Source organism: Pan troglodytes, chromosome 16 (genome assembly GCF_028858775.2).
Source record: "Pan troglodytes isolate AG18354 chromosome 16, NHGRI_mPanTro3-v2.0_pri, whole genome shotgun sequence".
Taxonomy (NCBI): Eukaryota; Metazoa; Chordata; class Mammalia; order Primates; family Hominidae; genus Pan; species Pan troglodytes.
In genome coordinates this window covers 26,877,955-26,900,856 of record NC_072414.2, presented here as the reverse complement: position 1 = coordinate 26,900,856, position 22,902 = coordinate 26,877,955, and the positions used below count along the sequence as shown (strand labels likewise).

General features: G+C 38.8%; 2 protein-coding genes across 3 annotated transcripts in view; one reads left to right on the top strand and one right to left on the bottom strand.

The window, feature by feature from the left end:
• The window catches only part of AQR (aquarius intron-binding spliceosomal factor), a 115,091-nt gene that overhangs the window by 7,615 nt on the left and 84,574 nt on the right, over positions 1 to 22,902 (top strand). For both annotated transcript variants that reach the window (XM_510286.8, XM_054667335.2), the window contains exons 3-9: positions 1,435 to 1,475; positions 9,272 to 9,307; positions 13,799 to 13,919; positions 16,541 to 16,681; positions 18,875 to 18,943; positions 19,956 to 20,056; positions 22,146 to 22,222. In XM_510286.8, the coding sequence (XP_510286.3) occupies positions 1,435 to 1,475; positions 9,272 to 9,307; positions 13,799 to 13,919; positions 16,541 to 16,681; positions 18,875 to 18,943; positions 19,956 to 20,056; positions 22,146 to 22,222 (586 nt within the window). The remainder of the gene's footprint in view (positions 1 to 1,434; positions 1,476 to 9,271; positions 9,308 to 13,798; positions 13,920 to 16,540; positions 16,682 to 18,874; positions 18,944 to 19,955; positions 20,057 to 22,145; positions 22,223 to 22,902) is intronic.
• LOC104002255 (large ribosomal subunit protein eL42-like) lies at positions 17,517 to 17,898 on the bottom strand. The gene has a single exon (XM_009428751.5). It carries the CDS (start codon positions 17,873 to 17,875, stop codon positions 17,558 to 17,560), a length of 318 nt encoding a protein of 105 aa, XP_009427026.1. The 5' UTR covers positions 17,876 to 17,898; the 3' UTR covers positions 17,517 to 17,557.

The following is a 22,902-nucleotide window of genomic DNA, read 5'->3' as shown; positions in this document are numbered from 1 at the left end:
GACTTCAGGAGTTCAAGACCAACCTGGGCAACATGGTGAAACCCCATCTCTACCAAAAATACAAAAAATTAGCTGGGTATGGTGGTGTATGCCTGTGGTCCCAGCTATTTGGGAGGCTGCGGCTGGAGGATAGTTGAGACTGGAAGGCAGACGTTGCAATGAGCTGTGATTGCACTGCTACACTCCACCCTAGGTGACAGAGTGAGACCCCATCTCAAAAACAACAAAAAAAAGACATTATAGTTACCATACAATAATATTATACCATGTTAAAGCACTTCATAATTTTACAGTAGTATTTTTTTTTACTATTATTAATGCTAGCACTACTACTGCTGCTATTGATAACTGTTAGTGAAGGCTCACTGTATGCCAGTATTTGTACTAATTGTTTATATGCCCTGTCTTATTTTATTTTCAGTAACCCTGTGTGGTAGTTTGTGTTATTAGATCTGTTTTGTGGGTAAGGAAACTGAGGCTTGGAGAGGTCAGGCACTTGCCTAAGAGTTCCAGCCATCAGTAGTGAAGGCAGATGTTTTGAACCAGTCTTCCAATTCGAGAGTCTGAGTTCTTTTTTTCTTTTTTTTTTTTTTGAGATGTACAATTCCAGAGTCAGAATTCTTTTTTTTTTTTTTTGAGATGGAGTCTCGCTCTATCACCAGGCTGGATGGAGTGCAGTGGCGCGATCTTGACTCACTGCAACCTCCGCCTCCCGGGTTCAAGTGATTCTCCTGCCTCAGCCTCCGAAGTAGTTGGGACTGCAGGTGTGCGCCACCACGCCCAGCTAATATTTGTATTTTTAGTAGAGACGGGGTTTCACCATGTTGGCCAGGATGGTCTTGATCTCTTGACCTCATGATCCACCCTCTTCGGCCTCCCAAAGTGCTCGGATTACAGTCATGAGCCACCGTGCCTGGCCAGAGTCTGAATTCTTAAGTAGTACACCATTCTGCCCACCCTCACTCAAATGAATGGAAATTCTGAAGCTCTATCATATTCATTTGGATAAAGAGATATAACAATTAGAATTTGTGTCTGTTATGTCTTCACACTTTTAAATTATTTTCTCTCTGGGTTTTGCAGGCACACAGTTATGACTCTCAAATGGAGTCTCATAACATTTATACACTTTAAGTTTAAAAAAAATCCTGATCTTGTGAATTTTTATTTTCCCTAAAAATCTTTATAAGCACATCATTTTAATGAATCTAGGGCTCTGTTTTATTATTTGTTTTTTCTACTTTGCTTTCTGTTAATTTCACATTTCGAGGAATATAATGGGATTATTTTAAATATCTCATTATTTCAATAGCAGTAATATTTGATGGCTTTCCTAAACCAACTTATTTTATATAATCTCACTCATTAAAAACTGTCAATTTAGGGTTGAAAAAAGTTGTTGAGATATTAAACATTTTTATATTTTTATAACAGGTTATTGAAGATATATATGAAAAAGAGATTGTCAAATCAAGGTAGGAATGAATTTAAATTTTATACAATGTGATTGGGGTGGACCAAGTTGGATCTTGGCTGAACTTCTAAATGTGATCATAACTTGAACCTTTTTTTCTGTTTCAAACTGGTCGTCAGGGCAATGGTGACTAGAAAAACTTTAGGGGCTGAAGAGTCATAAATTATTTTTTGCCTTCTAACTTTTGGCTCAGATTAGAGGTATCAAATCCCATAGGGTTTATTTGGATTTAGATGGAATTTGAGAAAAAGTAAACATGAAGATTTTATTACTAGTATTATTTCTGATTCACCTTTTAAAAATATTCTTAAAAAGTTATGAAAGTAAGACATTATTAAATTTACAATAATATAGTATACATATGTAATGTATAAAATGTATAATAATAAACACAGAAGTGATAAAAATTATTTTTGAGCAATATGCTGTAAGGGGTGAGTTTCAATAAATCATCATTTCTGCCCCCAATCCCTGGTTCATGTATATGGTTCATATACATCTGTTCTATTCCCCACCCCTTCACATGTTTTTTCAAACACAAAAGGGTTTGTACTCTACATGCTATTTTTCATCATGCTTCTTTTAAAAAATTTAACAGCGTGTCTTAGGCATCTTTTTGTATATACACCTGCAGACATGTATGTCCAGTGAGTATTTTAAAAGGATATTTGACTAAATGGGTCAAAGGCCATCTTCAGGATTTTGTTCTTTATTTGGAAAACAGTAGGAAGTAAGAAGAGTTGTAAGCACAGTGGTATTTGAAAAAGAGAATTTGGGTTTGTTTGTTTTTTTTCTTTTTTTGAGACAGGGTTTCACCATGTTGGCCAGGCTAGTCTCAAACTGCTGGCCCGAAGTGATCCATCCACCTGCCTTGGCCTTCCAAAGTGCTGGGATTACAGGCATTAGCCACTGCACCCAGCAAGAATTTGGATTTGGAGGGAGCAAGAGGCAGGGAATTAATTAGGTGAGCATTGTAGTAGTCAACTTCAAGATGTCATAGATTTGGCTTGTGTGGAAAGTTGGGAGCGGAATTGTCCATTTGAGAAAGATAGAGGTGGAGAGACTTGATGTTTGGATGTGGCAGATGTAGGAAAAGGAGGAATCAAAGATGATCCTAAAATTTTTTGCTTAAGTTGCTGAGTGATTAGTGATGCCATTACTGACTTTTGCCACGTTGTTGGGGGTAGGATTGGGTGTAGATCTTTATTTCACTTTTGGATATATTGAATTCTAGCTACTTAAGAGCTATGAAGATGGAGATATGGAATAAGCAGTTGGATATCCAGGTGTATAGCTCAAAAGAGATTGGGTTGGCTGGGCATGGTGGCTCATGCCTGTAATCCCAGCACCTTGGGAGGCCGAGGTGGGTGGATTGTTCAAGCCCAGTAAGTAGTTCAGGACCAGCCTGAGCAACACGGCAAAACCCTGTGTCCAGAAAAAACACAAAAAATTAGCTGGACATGGTGGCGTATGGCTGTAGTCCCAGTTACTCAAGAGGATGAAGTGGGAGGATCACCTGAGCCCAGGAGGTTAAGGGTTCAGTGAGCCACAATTGTGCCACTGCACTCTAGCCTGGGCAACAGAGTGAGACCCTGTCTCAAAACAAACAACAAAAAGAGACTGAGTTGAGCCTACTTTGTATTAGCCACCTTTTCGATGCTAACAGTACAACAGAAAAGAGGGGAGATACGATCCCTGCTCTCCTGGAGCTTACATTCTAGTAGGTCAGACAGACGGACAGACAGATATCTATATATCTATATCTATATATCTATATGTAATGTAATGTCAGGAGACAGTAAATGCTGTGAATTAAAGTGTGGTTAGAGGATAGTGACAAGGGCTGGTATTTCAGAATAATTAGGTAAATTCTCTCTGAAAGTAGGACATTTGAGCAGATTTGTAACATACGGTCTGAAGGTGAGTATGAATGAAATTTCTTGAGAAAACTAAAGATGAGTGGGTGGATTAATTCTGGTATCACTTTTTCTTCTATATTAAGATTATACTAGTTTGAAAATTATTTTGAATCTTCAGAATAGATTTTCACTCCAGTGGAAAGTGATTGTTTATTTTTTCATTTAAACCCTTGCTATTAATATTTCTTCTTCAGAGGTGATTTTTTATAACAACCAAAAGCTGCTAATGATTTTTAAGCCATATACATTTGGCTACTTTTTATATGTAGCTCTCTTCTGTGTAGCCGAGATTGCGCCATTGCACAATGTGTGACAGGGTTGCTCTCTTTCACCCAGGTTTGAGTGCAGTGGTGTGATCTCAGCTCATTGCAACCTCTGCCTCCTGGGCTCAAGTGATCCCCCAACCTTAGCCTCCCGAGTAGCTGGCACCACAGGCACAAACCACCATGCCCAGCTAATTCTTTTTGTATTTTTGGTAGAAACAGGGTTTTTCCATGTTGCCCAGGCTGCTCTCACTCCTGAGCTCAAGCAGTCTGCCCACTTTGACCTCCCAAAGTGCTGGGATTATAGGAATTAGCCACCACACCCAGCCCCTACCATTATTCTTTTTTTTTTTTTGAGATGGAGTCTTGCTCTGTCGCCAGGCTGGAGTGCAGTGGCATGATCTCGGCTCACGGCAAGCTCCGCCTCCCGGGTCCACGCCATTCCCCTGCCTCAGCCTCCCTAGTAGCTGGGATTGCAGGCGCCCGCCACCACGCCCGGCTAATTTTTTGTATTTTTAGTAGAGACAGGGTTTCACCATGTCAGCCAGGATGGTCTCGATCTCCCGACCTTGTGATCGCCCGCCTCAGCCTCCCAAAGTGCTGGGATTACAGGCGTGAGCCACTGCGCCCGGCCACCCCTATGTTGTTATTAGTTCTGAAAGAAGTAGCTGTCTTTGGCATGGCTAAGATTTATCTTGGCACTTTTAACAGTCGTTTTCTTATCTTGGACACGTTTTTTTTTTTTTTTTAATTTTTTTTATGTTTATGTTTTTTGTTTTATTATTATTATTATTATTTTTTTAATTTTTTTTAATGTTTTTTTGAGACAGAGTTTCGATCTTGTTGCCCAGGCTGGAGTGCAATGGTGCAGTCTCGGCTCACCGCAACCTCCACCTCCCAGGTTCAAGTGATTCTCCTGCCTCAGCCTCCCGAGTAGCAGGGATTACAGGCATGCTCCACCACGCCTGGCTAATTTTATATTTTTAGTAGAGACGGGGTTTTTCCACGTTTGTCAGGCTGTCACTCCCGAACTCAGGTGATCCGCTTGCCTCGGCCTCCCAAAGTGCTGGGATTACAGGTGTGAGCCACCACGCCTGGCCTACATTTTTTATTTCCAAGTACACTTCTGTAACACATAAACTATAGTATGTATTTAAAAATTTAACATGGTGAAACCCCGTCTCTACTAAAAATACAAAAATCAGCTGGGTGTGGTGGCACGCATCTGTAATCCCAGCTACTCGAGAGACTGAGGCAGGAGAATCGCTTGAACCCGGGAGGTGGAGGTTGCAGTGAGCTGAAATTGTGCCACTCCACTCCAGCCTGGGCGACAGAGCCAGACTCCGTCTGAAAAAAGAAAAAAAAAATTTAAATGACCAGTTTTTTAGGCTAGGTCCTGAGGAAATTATTTTGCTGAGCTATGTGCTCACGGCATTTTCAGTATTGGGGGAATGGCTTGATGTAACAGCCATGTTACTGTATGGTACATTACACAATTGATTCATATTTGCTGTTCTTGCCATTATCAGATTTGGCAGGCTTATCTTAATGAATTCTTCATCCAAGTTTGATTTTAAAAATATTGGAAAAATAATAGTTAAGTGCTTACTATGTGCCAGATTCTGCTGTAAGCACCTTGCATTCTGCTGTAAGCATCTAGCTCATTTATTCCCACAACAACCCTGTAACACTATTATTATCCTCATTTTATGGATGAGGAAACTGAAGTAGATAGGTTAAATAACTTGCCCAAGATGTTTCCCAGTATTTAGAGGCACACCAGGTATTGAATCCTGGTTCCCTGGTTCTTTTTTTTTTTTTTTTTTTTTTTTTTCTGAGTTCTTAGTGAATATTCTGCTCTGTTCTTTTATTTTTTTGAGATGGAGTTTCGCCCTTATTGCCCCAGGCTGGAGTGCAGTGGCGCAATCTCAGCTCACTGCCACCTCCGCCTCCTGGGTTCAAGCGATTCTCCTGCCTCAGCCTCCTGAGTAGCTGGGACTACAAGCATGTGCCACCATGCCTTGCTAATTTTTTGTAGTTTTAGTAGAGACAGTGTTTCACCATGTTGGCCAGGCTAGCCTCGAACTCCTGACCTCAGGTGATCCGCCCACCTCGGCCTCCCAAAGTGCTGGGATTACAGGTGTGAGCCACCACACCCGGCCTTGAATACTCTGTTCTTAAATAAGAGTCCTTTGCCTTCTAGAAACCTCCTAACTAGTACACTCTGGTATGATGTTTAATCCTGTTATGAACCAACTAAGTGGTTTTTATGCTTTCAAAAAGGGTGATTTACAGAGTAATTTACTTTTCCCAAAGTGTTTGTTTTTATTTGAAATGTATGGACTCTTTTATTATGAAATGTAACACAGAAAACAGCATGAAACAAATGTATAGCCTTATGAATTATAGTAATAATTCATAACCACCACCTAGGCTGAAAAACTCCATGAACATTGTCAGTGTTCCAGAAGCTCTCTGCTTGTTTCTTTTCTTTATCATTATAATATGTAAGTATGCAAACAAGAACACTATAATTTTGGTTCTTTTTCAACTTTAAATAAATAAATAGAATCACACACTATGTACTCTTTTGTGGCTGGCTTCATTTATTTTTTTTTTTCGAGATGGAGTTTCGCTGTTGTCGCCAGGCTGGAGTGCAGTGGCATGATCTCGGCTCACTGCAACCTCCACCTCCTGGCTTTGAATGATTCTCCTGCCTCAGCCTCCCTAGAAGTTGGGATTACAGGTGCCCGCCACCACTCCTAGCTAATTTTTTGTATTTTTAGTAGAGATGGGGTTTCGCCATGTTGGCCAGGCTGGTCTCAAACTCCTGACCTCAGGTAATCTGCATGCCTCGGCCTCCCAAAGTGCTGGGATTACAGACGTGAGCCACTGTGCCTGGCGTAGCTGGCTTCTTTTGTTCACTGTTATTACTTGTTGTTTTAATCATCTGCTTAACAGATCTGGAAGTAGGTAGCTCAGAAGTTAATAATGTCAAGGCCCTTGTCAATCTTGTCAAAAGGTTTTATTGATTTTTTCCGTATGGTTGTGGTGGGGCTGCCACAGCTCCAGACCTCGTATTTCACACAGTCGTCCGAAAAGAGGAGGTTGTTGGGATAGGGGGGAATGTAATAGAAAAGAACTCTCATTTGTGTGGCCCCTTCTCTTTTTCTTATCATATTTAATGATACGGTAATAGATCCCAGTTTATCGTACATAAATTATTCAACTTTGGAAGGATTTAATGAAATGCACGTTAAGTCCTTGGCACAGTGTCAGGCATAATGCATGCTCTCAGTAAATATTGGTAACTTAAAAAAATAACCATCCAAAAATCCTTCAAATTATTTATATTTGTGATTATTGTTTGTAACTTTTCATACTTATTTTTTATTTATTTATTTATTATTTTGAGACGGAGTCTCACTCTGTCACCTGGGCTGGAGTGCAGTGGCGCAATCTCAGCCCACTGCAACCTCCGCCTCCTGGGTTCAAGCAATTCTCCTGTCTCAGCCTCCTGAGTACCTGGAACTACAGGCACACACCGCCACACCTGGCTAATTTTTTGTGTTTTAGTAGAGACGGGATTCCACCGTGTTGTCCATGCTGGTCTCGAACCCCTGAGCTCAGGCAATCCACCCTCCTTGGCCTCTCAAAGTGTTAGGATTACAGGCGTGAGCCACCATGCCCGGCCTTCCATACTTAAATTTAAAATTCTTCTGACATGGTGTCTAGTTCATAGTCCTGTTTTTTTTAATCTTATAAGTACACTTTCAGTTAAGCTGTTCACTTTATCTGTCTCAGAGAGTTCACTGGCAAAAGTATAAAACTCCAAATTTAATAAATACCACTGAGATTGCTAGAAGAGGAATTGAATGTTTTTCAGACTGCTTTTGCTTTATTTTGACATACCAAGAGTTATTTTTCAAGGCCAGGCATGGTGGCTCATGCCTGTAATCCCAGCACTTTGGGAGGCTGAGGTGGGAGGATTACTTGAGCCCAGGAGTTTGAAACCAGTCTAGGCAACATAGTGAGACTTCATCTCTACTAAAAATCAAAAAAATTAGCTGGACGTGGTAGCACATGCCTGTAGTCCCAGCTACTTGAGAGGCTGAAGTGGGAGGATCGCTTGAGCCTGGGATACTGAGACTACAGTGAGCTATGTTTGTGCCACTGTACTCTAGCCTGGGCAATAGAGCAAGCTCTGTCTCAGAAAAAAAAAAAGACTTATTTTTCACTTGTCTAGTTATCATAAAGGAAAGTTGGCTGCTCTACCATTTTTATACATGAGGAAACTGAATTGCAGAATGTTTAAAAGACGTCAGGTGTGGTAGCTCACGCCTGTAATCCTAGCATTTTTGGAGGCTGAGGTGGGTGGATCACCTGAGCTCAGGAGTTCGAGACCAACCTGGACAACATGGGGAAACCCCTATCTCTACTAAAAATACAAAACATTTGCCAGGTGTGGTGGCACGTGACTGTAATCCCAGCTACTCGAGAGTCTGAGGCACAAGAATTGCTTGAGCCTGGGAGGCGGAGGTTGCAGTGTACCGAGATCGTGCCACTGCACTCTAGTGTGGGCGATGGAGCAAGACTCTGTCTCAATAAAAAAGAAAAAAATAAACAAAATGTTTAAAAGACATCGTCAAAGTAACACTGAGTCATTACTAGAACACTGGTATTCTATCTTATGAGCCAGGATTTTCTGTCTTTTATCATGAGGTCCTATTTGTGACTGAAGAAATTTAATGTAGAGTTTTGTGTATAGTAGGCAGTGAGTGAATTCTGTTGTCTAACATACAGTTAATTCAAGTGAAATGTCTGCAGTTGGAGATTTAGAGTGTGTCACTCAAGATGGCCTATCCACTTAGCATCTTGGCTGGCTGTAGAAGCCAGTACTTTGGCAGTATTCTGTCTTTTGCATAGTAAAAACCTTCATTTCATTCTCACTAAAGTTTTGTGACATTGCATGCTCAGTGAAACTATGTAAGAGATCAGAAATCAGTGGAATAGGATTTTTGACAGGATAGTGGTTTCCTGGGGCATTATAAATTCATAATACATGTATTTTTAATTTTCAAAGCTGGAAACAATTATCTAGTGACAGTGTTCTGATCTATTTCCAATATTATAAAACAATAAAGCTAAATTAGTGGCCATTTGTGTCTGCTTCGGGACAACGTAAGTATGTTTTGGACAAACATGACTATATCATTGTTATTCATATAAAACAAAGTAATTCTATTTTAAAAAGACAGTATATTAAAGACAAATATCTGATATTTCCTCCACAATATTTTAGTATTTTAAGCTCACTGTCAACACTAAGAAGCAAGTGAAACATCTGATTTTCACATTTGCAATATAGATATGTGTCCTGCGTGCTTTTAGGAAGGCACGACTCTAGCAAAGTGTTTCCATTTGAGTATTAAATGAAAACATGTTGGTCAGTGCTTAAGAAGTTGAACTGACATTGGAAGTTGTGATCTGATCATTATGAATTTTGATAGATGGGTTAATATGGAAACAAAACATCCCTAAATGCATTTGTGTTAATAACTCTGAAACGTTTGTATTCTCTATTTTAAACATTTTATTTATTTTTATGTTTTCAGGTTTGCTATTAGAAAGATAATGCTCTTGGAATTTAGGTAAGTTATAAGGCATTCCGTTGATGAAAGAGATAATGTGATTTCAGTTTTAGCTAAATTTTCTGTGTTATTTCTGTGAGTGATTAAGAAAATCTAAATTTGTGAAGATTTATATTTCTGTGATTGGCTTATTTTGGAATATGTATATGATAGCCTTTGTTTTAAAGATGATGGCCCATTGCCAGAATAGCTTGTATTTTGATTTGTTTCTTACTTGTTAAGCTAGCATGTGGTGAATAATTTCTCAACTCAAACTTGGTTTCTGTAGTGATCAGTGGAAATAAATTAGAGTGTGTTCTATAGCCACTTTTTCTCCCTGTCAAGCTAAAATGTTATCATCAAGGTAGCATTGTTCCAGTCTAGCTACTAGTAACATAAATATTTCAGACAAAAGATAATGTATGATTTTTAGATTGCAAAGGTAGATTAGATTATGTTGCAACCGGATCTAGCCAGTATGCTGAAAATAAGAGCCAGGATTGTTGTTGATGATAGTTACATTTACCATTTCTCAAACAGAACACCAGTTTTGTGCTCACCACAGTGTTAAGCATTTTACATACAGAGTACTCACAACAATCCTGTGAAGTAAGTACTATCCTCTGTATTTACTGGAAACAGAAGCTGAGATCAGAGAGGTTAAATTCTTTGCTCTAAGTAATTGGCAGAGCTGGGATACCAATGTCTGATGCCAAAGCTCATGGTTTTCCACTTCTCTACACTTCCTTGACATCTGGTTTACATCAGAGGTCAGGGCCTCTGTGTTAATAATTGTTACTCCTACATACACATTTGATCCTTACAAAAAAAATGACATGAAGTAGATGGTCTTATCGTTTTTCTAGAGGGAAATTGAAATTTATTATTATGAATTAACTAGTAAGTTGAGTGCCTCCTGTATCCTAAGGACTGTATTATTATTAAATGATCTTATTTAATCCTGACAACAACACCAGTAAGATCTTCCTTATTTTGTAGGGGAGAAAACTGAGGCTAGAAACTGGACCCATCTGGCCCTGAGATAAATATGCTCTTTCCATCATATCGTGCCTCCTTTCAAGAAGACAGATTAAAATCAAGAGGCTACCAATATGCAATTAGAATTAACCAGAATTCTAGAGTCCAGAAACCAAGAGAATTGCAGGAACTGAAGGAGAAAGCAACAAAACAGATTGAAAGCATCAATGACAGTGAATTTTTTTTTTTTTTTTTTTTTTTTTTTTGAGACAGTCTCGCTCTGTTGCCAGGCTGGAGTGCAGTGGCACGATCTCAGCTCACTGCAACCTCCACTTCCCGGGTAGAAGCGATTCTCCTGCCTCAGCCTCCTGAGTAGCTGGGATTACAGGTGTGCGCCATCACGCCTGGCTAATTTTTGTATTTTTAGTAGAGACGGGGTTTCACCATGTTGGCCAGGATGGTCTCGATTTCTTGAACTTGTGATTGCCTGCCTCGGCTTCCTAAAGTGCTGGGATTACAGGCATGAGCCACCGCACCCAGCTGACAGTGAAAAATTTTTAATAGCTGACAAAGTCAGTTGTTACCTTTCAGGAACTCTTATTTAATTTTATGTGACAATATCATTTTCCCTGGGCCAACTTCCAAACATAACCAGTCTAAAGTTTGTTGTAGAGAATAATTGATGGTTTCTTGCTAAACTGGAAAGTAAGATGGCATGGAGAAGGTAGCTGGATATAGGGAAGTGAACTGAGAAAAGGGTTTCCATGGATGAAAATCATTAGAGGAAGGCATTATTTTATATCAATACTGTATAGAATTTGCTGCAATTGCTGAAATAGGATCAGGAAGTTATTGAACAAATCCTTAAGTTTGAAGAAAAGAGATGTAGTTTGGAGTCAGGACCATACCTGTGTAATCAGGCAAATCATTGACTCTCATTACCTCAGTTTTCTCATCTAAGAGATTTTAAGATAGGTTTGGAATTTGCTGTGTAGTCAGATAACACCCAAGATAAGACTTTACTCTTAAAAACTGTGGCAAGCCAGTGACATCTGTGGGACATCTGGCAGAAACAGTTATAAAGATACTCTGGAAGCATATGTATTCCAACTATACTGCAGAAAACTCTATAAATAAAACCTTGGTAAAGGTGAGTTTATACTCCCAAATTACAGAGCACATTAGGGTAATATTCTCTACTATAAGCAAGAGTGAACAGCAGAGAACAAATATTTCCCCCCTGCCCCCACCACCAAGAACTTCAGATAATTAAATAATTGATACACACTGTCAAGTCATTATGTTTAAAATTATTATTGGCATAAGAGAAGAAATATGTGAGAAAGAAACAAGATACTAAAAATGGATAGACTTGGGGGAGGGAGATGGAGATAAAAAATCATTGAAATTTAAAAACTCAATTAGCAAAATAAATAACATGTTAGACGCAGGTAAAGAAGGAATTAATGAACTAGAAAATAGATCTGAGGGAATGAACTAGAAAATAGATCTGAGGGAATTAACTAGAAAATAGCAAAGAGGGCTGGGAGTGGTGGCTTACACCTGTAATCCCAGCACTTTGGGAGGCCAAGGCGGGTGGATCACAAGGTCAAGAGATCGAGACCATACCGGCCAACATGGTGAAACCCTGTCTCTACTAAAAATACAAAAATTAGCTGGGTGTGGTGGCACATGCCTGTAATCTCAGCTACTCAGGAGGCTGAGGCAGGAGAATTGCTTGAACCCAGGAGGCAGAGGTTGCAGTGAGCCGGGATTATGCCATTGCACTCCAGCCTGGCAACAGAGTGAGACTCCATCTCAAAAAAAAAAAAAAAAAAAAGGAAAATAGCAAAGAGAAGTAAAAATGAAAAATACGAAAGGAAAATAAGGTATGTGGAGGCTAGAATGAGAAGGCTTAGTAGGAGTTTCAGAAGATTTTTTTTTTTTTTTTAGTTTTGGAGATGGGGTCTCACTCTGTTGCCCACATTGAGTACAGTGGCACAGTCATGGCTCACTGCAACCTCAACCCCCTAGGCTCAAGTGATCCTCCTACCTCAGCCTCCTGAGTAGTTGGGACCACAGGTGTGCACCATTACACCTGGCTAGTGGTTTTTTTTTTTTTTCAATAGAGATAAGGTCTCACTATGTTGCCCAGGCTGGTCTCAAACTCCTGGGCTCAAGCAGTCCACCCACTTTGGCCTCCCAAAGTACTGGGATTACAGGTGTCAGCCACCACACCTGGCCTCATTTTGTTTTAGAACTGATGTTTGTCAGGTATTTTTGGGTTTTCCTTTTTTTTTTTTTTTTTTTTGAGACAGTCTCGCTCTGTTGCCAGGCTGGAGTGCAGTGGCGCGATCTCGGCTCACTGCAATCTCCGCCTCCCGGGTTCAAGTGATTCTCCTGCCTCAGCCTCCTGAGTAGCTGGGACTATAGGCACACGCCACCATGCCCAGCTAATTTTTGTATTTTTAGTAGAGATGGGGTTTCACCATGTTGGCCAGGATGGTCTCGATCTCTTGACCTCATGATCTGCCTGCCTCGGCCTCCCAAAGTGCTGGGATTGCAGGCGTGAGCCACTGTGCCTGGCCAACTTTTACTTTAAGAAGAGCCTTAAAGTTAAAGGCCCAGTGTAGTGGCTCATGCCTGTAATCCCAGCACTTTGGGAGGCTGAGGTGGGTGGATCGATCACCTGAGGTTGGGAGTTCAAGACCAGCCTGACCAACATGGAGAAACCCCGTCTCTACTAAAAATACAAAAAATTAGCCGGGCGTGGTGGCGCATTCTTGTAATCCCAGCTACTCAGGAGGCAGAGGCAGGAGAATTGCTTGAATCCGGGAGGTGGAGGTTGCTGTGAGCCAAGATCACGCCATTGCACTCCAGTCTGGGCCACAAGAGCAAAACTCCGTCTCAAAAAAACAAAAAAAAGCCTTAAATAAGGGAATATCCGGTGGTTTGGTGGTGATAATTATGTATGTTGGCAACGTTTGATACCTTTTTATTTGAATTTATAGGACTGTCATTCTCCAAAGCTGTATTTTCTATATATAAATTTGTAGCTGATAGCAGTGACCTAGACTGCAGGTAAATTTGTGGAGGATTCCAAGTTTTGTTTTTTTTTTTTTGAGATGGAGTCTAGCTCTGTTGGCCAGGCTGGAGTGTAGTGGCGCAATCTCAGCTCACTGCATCTTCTTCCCAGGTTCAAGTGATTCTCCTGCCTCAGCCCCCTGAGTAGCTGGGATTACAGGCGTGTGCCACCATACCCAGCTAATTTTTGTATTTTTAGTAGAGATGGGGTTTCACCATATCACAACTCCTGACCTCAAGTCAGGAGTTGACCTCCACCCGTCTCGGCCTCCCAAAGTGCTGGGATTACAGGCATGAGCTACCACACCCAGCCAAGGATTCCAAGTTATAAATAGAGATTTCCAAAATATTTTCAGAAAGTTGTAAATAATTATGCTTTTCTGGGTGAGTTATGTATTACAGTGAGTGGTGGTAACTAATGAAGTATTCTATGCTTTTTACTCTTTACAGCCAGTATCTTGAAAATTATCTCTGGATGAATTATTCTCCTGAGGTATCCAGCAAGGCCTATTTAATGTCAATCTGCTGTATGGTGAATGAGAAGTTTAGAGAAAACGTGCCTGCATGGGAGGTAACTGATTTAAATTACTTCATAGCTTTCATACTGACCCACATAAGCCATTACAAAGTGGCAGAACTTTTACTGATAGTGGTGCTTTTAGGGCAGAACTTTACCCAGTAATAAAGCAAATATTGAGAAAAAGAATGGCTATGTGAAAGATATGTTTTCTTTTGGTTTCAATACTTTCTTCAAACAATTTAATAATTTACTATGAATTGAAAATTTATGAATGTGAGTTATTTTTCTGCTTTGTGTTTGAAACAAAGAATGGTATATGTTATAACAACTTACATCAGGAGCTGGCAAAATGGAAATTATATTAATAAGTACAAATAGGCTGAGTGCTGTCACTCATGCCTATAATCCTGCACTTGGAAATCTGAGGTGGGAGGATTGCTCGAAGCCAGGAGTTCAAGACCAGCCTGGGCAACAAAGCAAAAACTTGTTTCTTTAAAAAAAGAAAAAATTAGCCAGGCATGGTGGCATGAGTCTGTAGTCCCAGCTACTTGGGAGATTGAGGCAAGAGGACCACTTGAGCCCAGGAGTTCGAGGCTGCAATGAACTATGATTGCACCAGAACACTCCAGCCTGGGTAACAGAGCGAGGCCTGTCTCTAAGAAGAAGGAAAAAAAGCACAAGTATATAATGTTCAAATGAGATATTTTTCAGTGTCTTTTTTCACAAGAGGGAGTTTATATTTGTAGTTTTACATGAATAAAAAAAGTTACCAAAGTCAAGACAGATGCTTACATTATAATTTCAATGTTCTTTTGGTTTTTTTTTTTGAGACTGAATTTAGCTCTTGTTATCCAGGCTGGAGTGCAAATGGCGTGATCTCAGCTCACTGCAACATCTGCCTCCCAGGTTCCAGCAATTCTCCTGCCTCTGCCTCCCAAGAAGCTGGGATTACAGGTGCCTGCCACCATGCCCAGCTAATTGTTGTATTTTTAGTAGAGATGGGGTTTCACCATATTGGCCAGGCTGGTCTCAAACTCCTGACCTTAGGTGATCCACCCGCCTCGGCCTCCCAAAGTGCTGGGATTACAGGCATGAGTCACTGTGCCTGGCCTGTTCTTTTTGTCCATGATTTGGGATCTATTTTTCCTTTCAGAAATTTCTAATGCACTGATGTTTCCTTTTTGTGCTGGTGCAACAGAAGCTTGATCAGTAGGGATCCAAAATCTTTGTTTTCTTTGCCCACCATATAATGGTCACTTCATCAAGAGTTTCTTCTCTTCCAGTCAGACTTTTTTAAATGAAAAAAAGGAATGGATGCCTGTCATCTGTTTTGAGTAAATGGTCACCAAAATGAAAAGATGATAGAGTCTTTAAGATAAAACCATGGACACTTATCTCAAATATTCATTAAATGACTACCATCTCAGGGCACATTAGAGCTCAGAATAAACTATGGGTTTTATGTCACTATCAAGAGAGCCTAGGGGTTTCTTCAAGTTGCTTCAAGCTATTATAGAAATACAGAAAGGAAGAAGGAAAATTTTTTGAGCCAGGGAATAACCTGGTCAGTTTGCCTGTTATAAAGATCACTTTGGTGATTAGGCCTTGAAATAGAGAAATGATAATACAGATTTAGAGGATATACAGAGATGTAGAAGGTAGAATTGATTGAATTTGATAATCAGTTGAAGTAGCATTAGGAAAGGGTGTTATTTTCAATAACCTTCCAGGCTTGGGCAAATGAATATAATATATGATGGTGCCATTTACCAAGATAGGTAATAGAGAGTGAGGAATAATTTGGAGGATACAAAACTGTTGAATTGAATTTGGACATATTCAGTTTAAATTGCCTTTGGAATATCTAGATTAAGTCATCTAGTAGAGGAATCTAAGGTTTGAGAGCTCAGAAGAGAAATCTGGACTGCAGATGTATATTTGGAATCATTGGTATTTAGTGGTTGAAGTAATAGAGGGAGAAGAATGAGGCTAGAACCCTACGAATATTGTGGTTTAGATAACAGGCAAAAGAAGAAGAGCCTTCGATATGGTGAAAAGGAGTTGAGGGTTAATAAGGGTCCATAGGACTTGACAGCCATACAGCTTCAGGAGAGCTTGTCTTAGAGAAGTGAATGAAAACAACTAGTATAGACCACACGCTTGGAGCATTTGTCTGTGGCAGTAACTAGAAACAGAGGTAGGTCAAAGAGGCTTGAATATATTTACATTATTTACAAGTTAAGAGTAAAGAGCTAATATAAAGCAGGAGGGGCTGTTCTTGAGATTAATTACAGTGTGAAAACTACAGTTTTTGCTAAAGATGTAGTTTCTTTTGTTTAAATCAGAGAAATTAAAACACTTCAGATCCTTAATAAGAAAACAAAGCCTAAGCCAAATACAGGCATAATCCACAGAGGAAAAACTAAAGAAATTAAAGCCATTATTTTATTAGCTAAAGGTTTCTGCAGCTCTCTCATAGTCCTGTCAGAAACCTGTATTTGACTTGCCATTAATTATAAGTAAGCACGTGATACTTCTTTTATACATATACAAATAACCCTTTTGTAATTATTTGTTTTTTTTAATAGACTGCTAAAAAGCCTACTAGGGCTTCTTTAAAGCTTAAGTGAGCAAGCCAATACAAAATGAATTTTTATTCTGTTTCTTTTCAGATTTTTAAGAAGAAGCCAGACCACTTCCCATTCTTTTTTAAACACATCTTGAAGGCGGCATTAGCTGAAACTGATGGTGAATTTTCACTTCATGAACAGACAGTCTTACTACTTTTTCTTGATCATTGCTTCAATAGTTTGGTACTTTTACTTTATATTTTGGGGTAATTTTCAAGTTTTCTTGTTCTTTTAGGTTGAGTTTAGATGAAATTACCTCTGTAGCCAACTCCATTCATCCATAATAGCAGGCAATAAGGATAATGCTAAAAGCTTGATTTCAGCCACTTATCAGTAAAACCATTTTATAAGTCTTTAAGATATGTTTTTATAAGATATGTTCACTTTTTAATAGATTTGAAATTGATACTTAATTTTTTCTATCTAGACTCTTAAGAAAAATGATTATAAGAACTGAAACTCCAAAGGGAGAGCACAAAAATGAGAAGCAGCAAGGAGACTGGTTATATGGAATTGGAGTAATGAGATCTGTGCCACAAACTGCATATACATACAGGAATGTAGTTTCATTGCTTTTCATCATGCCTTATGCATAGGCTGGTTAGTCAGCAGGAGAGTTGTATTTTGAGTTGACTGATAAAGGCCAAGTGTAGATGATCTTTGAAAATGTCTTGTGTGTGATACATTTTCATCCTTCATAAGATTATCTTCTAAAAAATTAAATATTTTCAGTAATATTTTATTTGAGCTTTCCTGTGTGGTTAGCTGATAAATACACATATTTATTTAGTGCCTCTGAATTGATATAATTCACTTACACCCATGCAGGAGGAATGCATGGAGTTCTTTCTTATTCTGAAGACTGAGTGTTAATAGATGGATGATTATTACCTGTTTCCATGTACTATCTCACATGGATCTTTTAAAGGCATAAAAAAAGATTTATGATGCCTGCACTGGATACCACTGTTATCTCTTTAACATTTATTTTTATTTATTTATTTATTTATTTTGAACATAAACTCAAGATTTTATTGTCTTCATAATAAAAGATGACACTTAGAACTGAATCACTTGGCCCTTTCTCTTCTTATCTCCTCCCAGTTCAAAATGCTTGCATCTTTTAATAGCCAGCATTCTCTTAGATCTGCAGTTGGGCTCAATACACTCAAGCCTTAGCACAATCTTTGTAGTTTTAGCCTTTTTCCAGAAAATTGACTTAGTTTGCCCACCATAGCCACTCTGCTTCCTGTCATAACGCCGCTTTCCCTGGGCATACAGAGAATCCTTGCCCTTCTTGTACTGTGTCACTTTATGGGGTTGGTGCTTGCCACACTTCTTACAGAAAGTCCGGCGGGTTTTAGCGACGTTAACCATGCTTGCTTGAGCGTTATCAGCACAGAAAGCCTCTTTAACATTTACTAAACTAAACAGAACAAATAGAAATATAAATAGATGTGATTTTTTTATCAGAAACTAAACAGAAACAAGATTTTATTAGTATTAGTAATTTGGTGATAGTTTTAGCCAACTTACCAAACTAGTTTATTATTGAAATGCTTTATCTTTTAAAATATGCAGTCAATTCTTATTTGAGGTAGTTATGTTCATTTTATAAAGTAGCTATGAACATTGAATGAGCTAATGCTGAACCATTACTCCTTGGGGAAATACAGGGTTAGGTTCCTGCAAGCCTTGGTCATGACATTTTACAAACTATCAATACATAGCCTTATTTTATGTGTGTTTCTATTTAAAGACAGCTTATTTATTGTATATTGTTGATTCATTAACCATGAACTCACTGCCAACAGCACTGTAATTATGCCTGAACGAAGCTTATCTAACATACGTATTTACTCTGTAAGACATATCACAGCCTTCTTGCACCCATGAACATCAGACAGCACTTCAGCCTTGGGCTTGTTGCCATTTTAAACAGCGAAATCATCAAAAAGCACAAGCGTGCCAAAAAAAATAGTACTCAATAGACCACAAAAAGGATACTTGTTTCTTATAGTATGAGAGCTGAGAATGAAGCAGAGCATCAGCTCAGTCTCACCTGAGAATGTGCACATCAGACAACTCAGATTTTTGTTTGGGCCATCTGGATGACTGTGAAAGCACATGGAGTGTTGATTTTGGGGTTACAAATACATTTTTATTAGTATATGAATTTGCAAGTACAAAATCTGTAGATAATAAGGATGGAGTCTTTTTTAAAGCATTGAACTTCTTAATATCAAAATATTAACTTGAAAATATTTGTGGCATGTTTTCCCTCCAGGACTTAAAAAGGCAGTATACTTCTTATGTAAAGACTTAGGTAGAAATGCTGGTATGTTTATAAACTTATTTTCTTCATGCCCTAAACAGGAAGTAGACTTGATACGAAGTCAAGTACAGCAGCTTATCTCCCTCCCAATGTGGATGGGCTTACAGCTGGTAAGTCTCTAATTTCAGAGTCTTATGAATGTATGTGTTATAAGTAGAACGTGTGGTTTTAGTCTATAGCCTTAATCTGGATATACAAGTGGTAGCTAAATACCCCTTTTCTTAGAAAAGCCACTTTGCTTAACTTTTCATAGATATAGTTTTTATTTTAAAGTTTTTATGTGCATTCGATGTTTAACTTAATTTTAGTAATATAAAATGAATAAGGTAGTATCTATTGAGCTTATAGAGAAAGGGGGTTAATTTAGCAAAGTATAGATGAGACTAAATGTGGACTTGAATTTTTTTTTCCTTGATTAGAGTATATATATAGCTGTAGGAGAAGATCTGGATCATACCTAATATTAATGACTTCCATTTTTCCATAAAGTCTTTATTGGGTAATATGTGCAGGTACCAAAGCCAAATTAATACATCTTAGGTAGTTTAGTTAAAACTATCAGATTTCAGTGTAATGCTTTATTCAGAATTTCACTTCCTGCACATGGGTGTTTCTGCATATACTTAGATATGCAGACTCATTTATAAGCACCAGTTGATGGGGATGAAAACATAAGGCACGTATAAATAATTAATACTAAGTTAAAAAGTGGCAAGTGCTATAAGAGAGAATATGCTGATGTGGACATTTCCTTATTTACTCGTGATCGCTGTTTTTTGTGCATTGTTTCAGACTCATATTTTTCAAACCTTAGTGATTATGCTAAGTGTTGATGCATATATTTTTCAGACTTAGCTCTTTAAGTTTTGAAATAAAAAATTAATTGATTATTGAGCTTACAATCTTGATTTGTATTTTTATTAACAAGAGCTAGAGTTGAATAATTTTTTAAAATATCGTTATTCATTTCTTAATTTTCAGGGTTTGTCATGTTATTTTCAGGTTTTATCAAATTGCTCTATTTTGTACTCATATATTAGAAAACTAGCAAATAGTTGATCTAATCCTTATCCTTGTAAACTTTGAGGCTACTGGTAATTTAATAACACATCTCTTCTTCAGGCACGATTGGAATTAGAATTAAAAAAGACACCTAAGCTAAGAAAATTCTGGAACTTGATTAAAAAGAATGATGAAAAGATGGATCCAGAAGCAAGAGAACAGTATGTTGGCAGAGCTTCATTTCATGTTGGCTTATTATGCTGGATTGTGGACCTTAGATGATGTTGACTGGTTTATTGTTTCCCTTTATATAGTGCTGAGCGCAAATAAATTATTATAATAAGTGCTTTTACCTAGACTGTCATTAAGAATATTTTCCACAAAGATCTAAAGCAGAAGCCAGAGCATCATGCTTTTCTTCTTTTCCTTCTTTCTGTGCTGCTAAGTATATATAGTTGACCCACTGTTTTTCTCCCTGCCTATTGTCCGTCTCCCTCATGGATGGTTCTCAATTTTCTCCACTATCTTCATCAGGCTATTAATATAACTTCTCTTTCTTTTTCTTACTCCTTCACTCTTTTTTTATTTTTTTGAGACGGAGTTTCGCTCTTGTTGCCCAGGCTGGAGTGCAATAGTGTGACTGTGGCTCACCGCAACCTCTGCCTCCCAGATTCAAGCGATTTCTCTTGCCCCAGCCTCTGAGTAGAGGGGATTACAGGCATGCGCCACCACGCCTGGCTAATTTTGTATTTTTAATAGAGACAGGGTTTCTCCATGTTGGTCAGGCTGGTCTCAAACTCCCGACCTTAGGTGATCCGCCTGCCTCGGCCTCCTAAAGTGCTGGGGATTACAGGCGTGAGCCGCTGCACCCAGCCTAACTCTAAACTTCTTACAAGGTTTTCAGAAGCTTGCAGCTGTTTCTTGTGACTCTTGCAAATCACTGGACTACTCTAGTCATTGCTTCTTTAGCATTTCTTTCCTAAGTCCCTTTCCTCTTCACTCCACTTAATTGAATATTAACCATATAACCACTCTTCCAGACCAACTACTTTAGATCATAGTGCTTTCATCTGAACTCCTAGAACACATGCTCTGTGATTTTTTTTGAAACACCAGCTGTTTATGTAATGATTGGGATATGTATAGTAGTTGAGGATGTAGGTTCTACAATCAGACTTAGCTAGATTCCACACTCAATTGCTGTATGACTTTGGGCAAGTTACTTCACCTCTAAGCCTCATTGTGAAATCTGGACAGTAGTACCCATTTCTGAGGACTGTTATCAATATTAAATAAGATGTGAAGTGTTTAGCATAGCTCAGATCCTGGCAAAATGCGTGCTTAATTAATGTCAGGCAGTTTTATTAATCGCATACTGGCATGTATTACTAATTGTGTTTATAATATATGACTTGTTATTGCAAGTAGATTTTAGCCATTCCCCTTCTTTGTATTTCCAGCAGGACTGTTACAAGCATTTACAGCTGTATGATACTTGATACATGTCTGTTCATTAATGGATATATCTTAAAGTAGTAATGAATAGAAAATTATTTTTTAAACATTTGATCTTTAGCTATTGTAATACTCTATTATACTTAAACGTTAAAATATAATATTGTTCATCTCATTTTAACTACATTAAATGTGAGATTTTTAATGGTAAGGGCAGACTATAAATGGAATTTTGAAACTTCTTTCTCGGTCTGACTTGTAAATCACAAATGAAAATGTTTGGCTGGGAGCTGTGGCTCAGGCTGGGCGCCATGGCTCATGCCTGTAATCCCAGCACTTTGGGAGGCCGAGGCGGGTGGATCACAAGGTCAGGAGTTCAAGAACACCCTGGCCAAGATGGTGGAACCGCATCTCTACTGAAAATACAAAAATTAGCCAGGCATGGTGGCAGGCGCCTGTCATCCCAGCTACTCGAGAGGCTGAGGCAAGAGAGTTGCTTCAACCCGGGAGGCAGAGGTTGCAGTGAGCTGAAATCGCGCCACTGCACTCCAGCCTGGGCAACAGAGCGAGATTCCACCTCAAAAAAAAAAAAAAAGCAGAAAAAAGAAAACGTTCACGGTGAGAGAAGGAGGTGCTTGCTTAGGTGGCTTATTAGGTCAGTAATGTGACTCTCCTTTTCTTCATATAGCACTGTATTTACATAGAAAGAAGAAGCTGTATATTGAAGTTATAGTCCCAGCTTCACAAAGAAATGAACAGTTGAACAGTATTGGAAAGCCGTGGTCAACATTTAAAGTTTACTTTTGAAATGACTATTCTTCAAAAATAATTGGTCAATGTTCTTTCTGATTTTAGGGCATATCAAGAGAGGAGATTTCTTTCACAACTCATCCAGAAGTTTATCTCTGTGCTGAAATCAGTCCCACTTTCTGGTAACTATCTTCTTTTTTACTCAGTGCATTTGTGAAATTATCATATAGCTGCCCCTATGGTATTTACTCATCTCTAATCTAAAAACTGTTCTTGGAATGATTTTAAATTGTATTGGCAAAGTGTATGTCCTCTCCTTTTTAATTACATTACCAGTGTGAGTATTGGGACTGCCTTTAAGGGTTATTTTATTTTATTTATTTATTTTTTGAGACAGAGTGTTGCTCTGTCACCCAGGCTAGAGTGCAGTGGCATGATCTCGGCTCACTGCAACCTCCCCCACCAGGGTTCCAGTGATTCTCCTGCCTCAGCCTCCCGAGTAGCTGGGATTACAGGGATGCACCACCATGCCCAGTTAGTTTTGTATTTTTGGTAGAGACGGGGTTTCTCCATGTTGGCCAGGCTGGTCTCAAACTCCTGACCTCAAGTGATCCATCTACCTCAGCCTCTCAAAGTGCTGGGATTACAGGCGTGAGCCACTGCACCTGGCCTAAGGGTTATTTTAAAGGCACCAGTGTGGTTATTGAAATATTCCTTTATGTAGCAAATATTTTTATCACCTAATTACTAGATCCAGGTCCTGTCTAAGGTGCTGGGATACAGTTGTGAAGAGGAAAATTACAGACCATATTTGCATGTTATTTAAAATATGGTGCTGAATAGTGTTTTTAAGTCCTATTGA

Coding starts and splice junctions, on each gene's coding strand:
- LOC104002255 (XM_009428751.5), bottom strand. CDS start 17,875: ATGGTTAACGTCGCTAAAACCCGCCGGACTTTCTGTAAGAAGTGTGGC.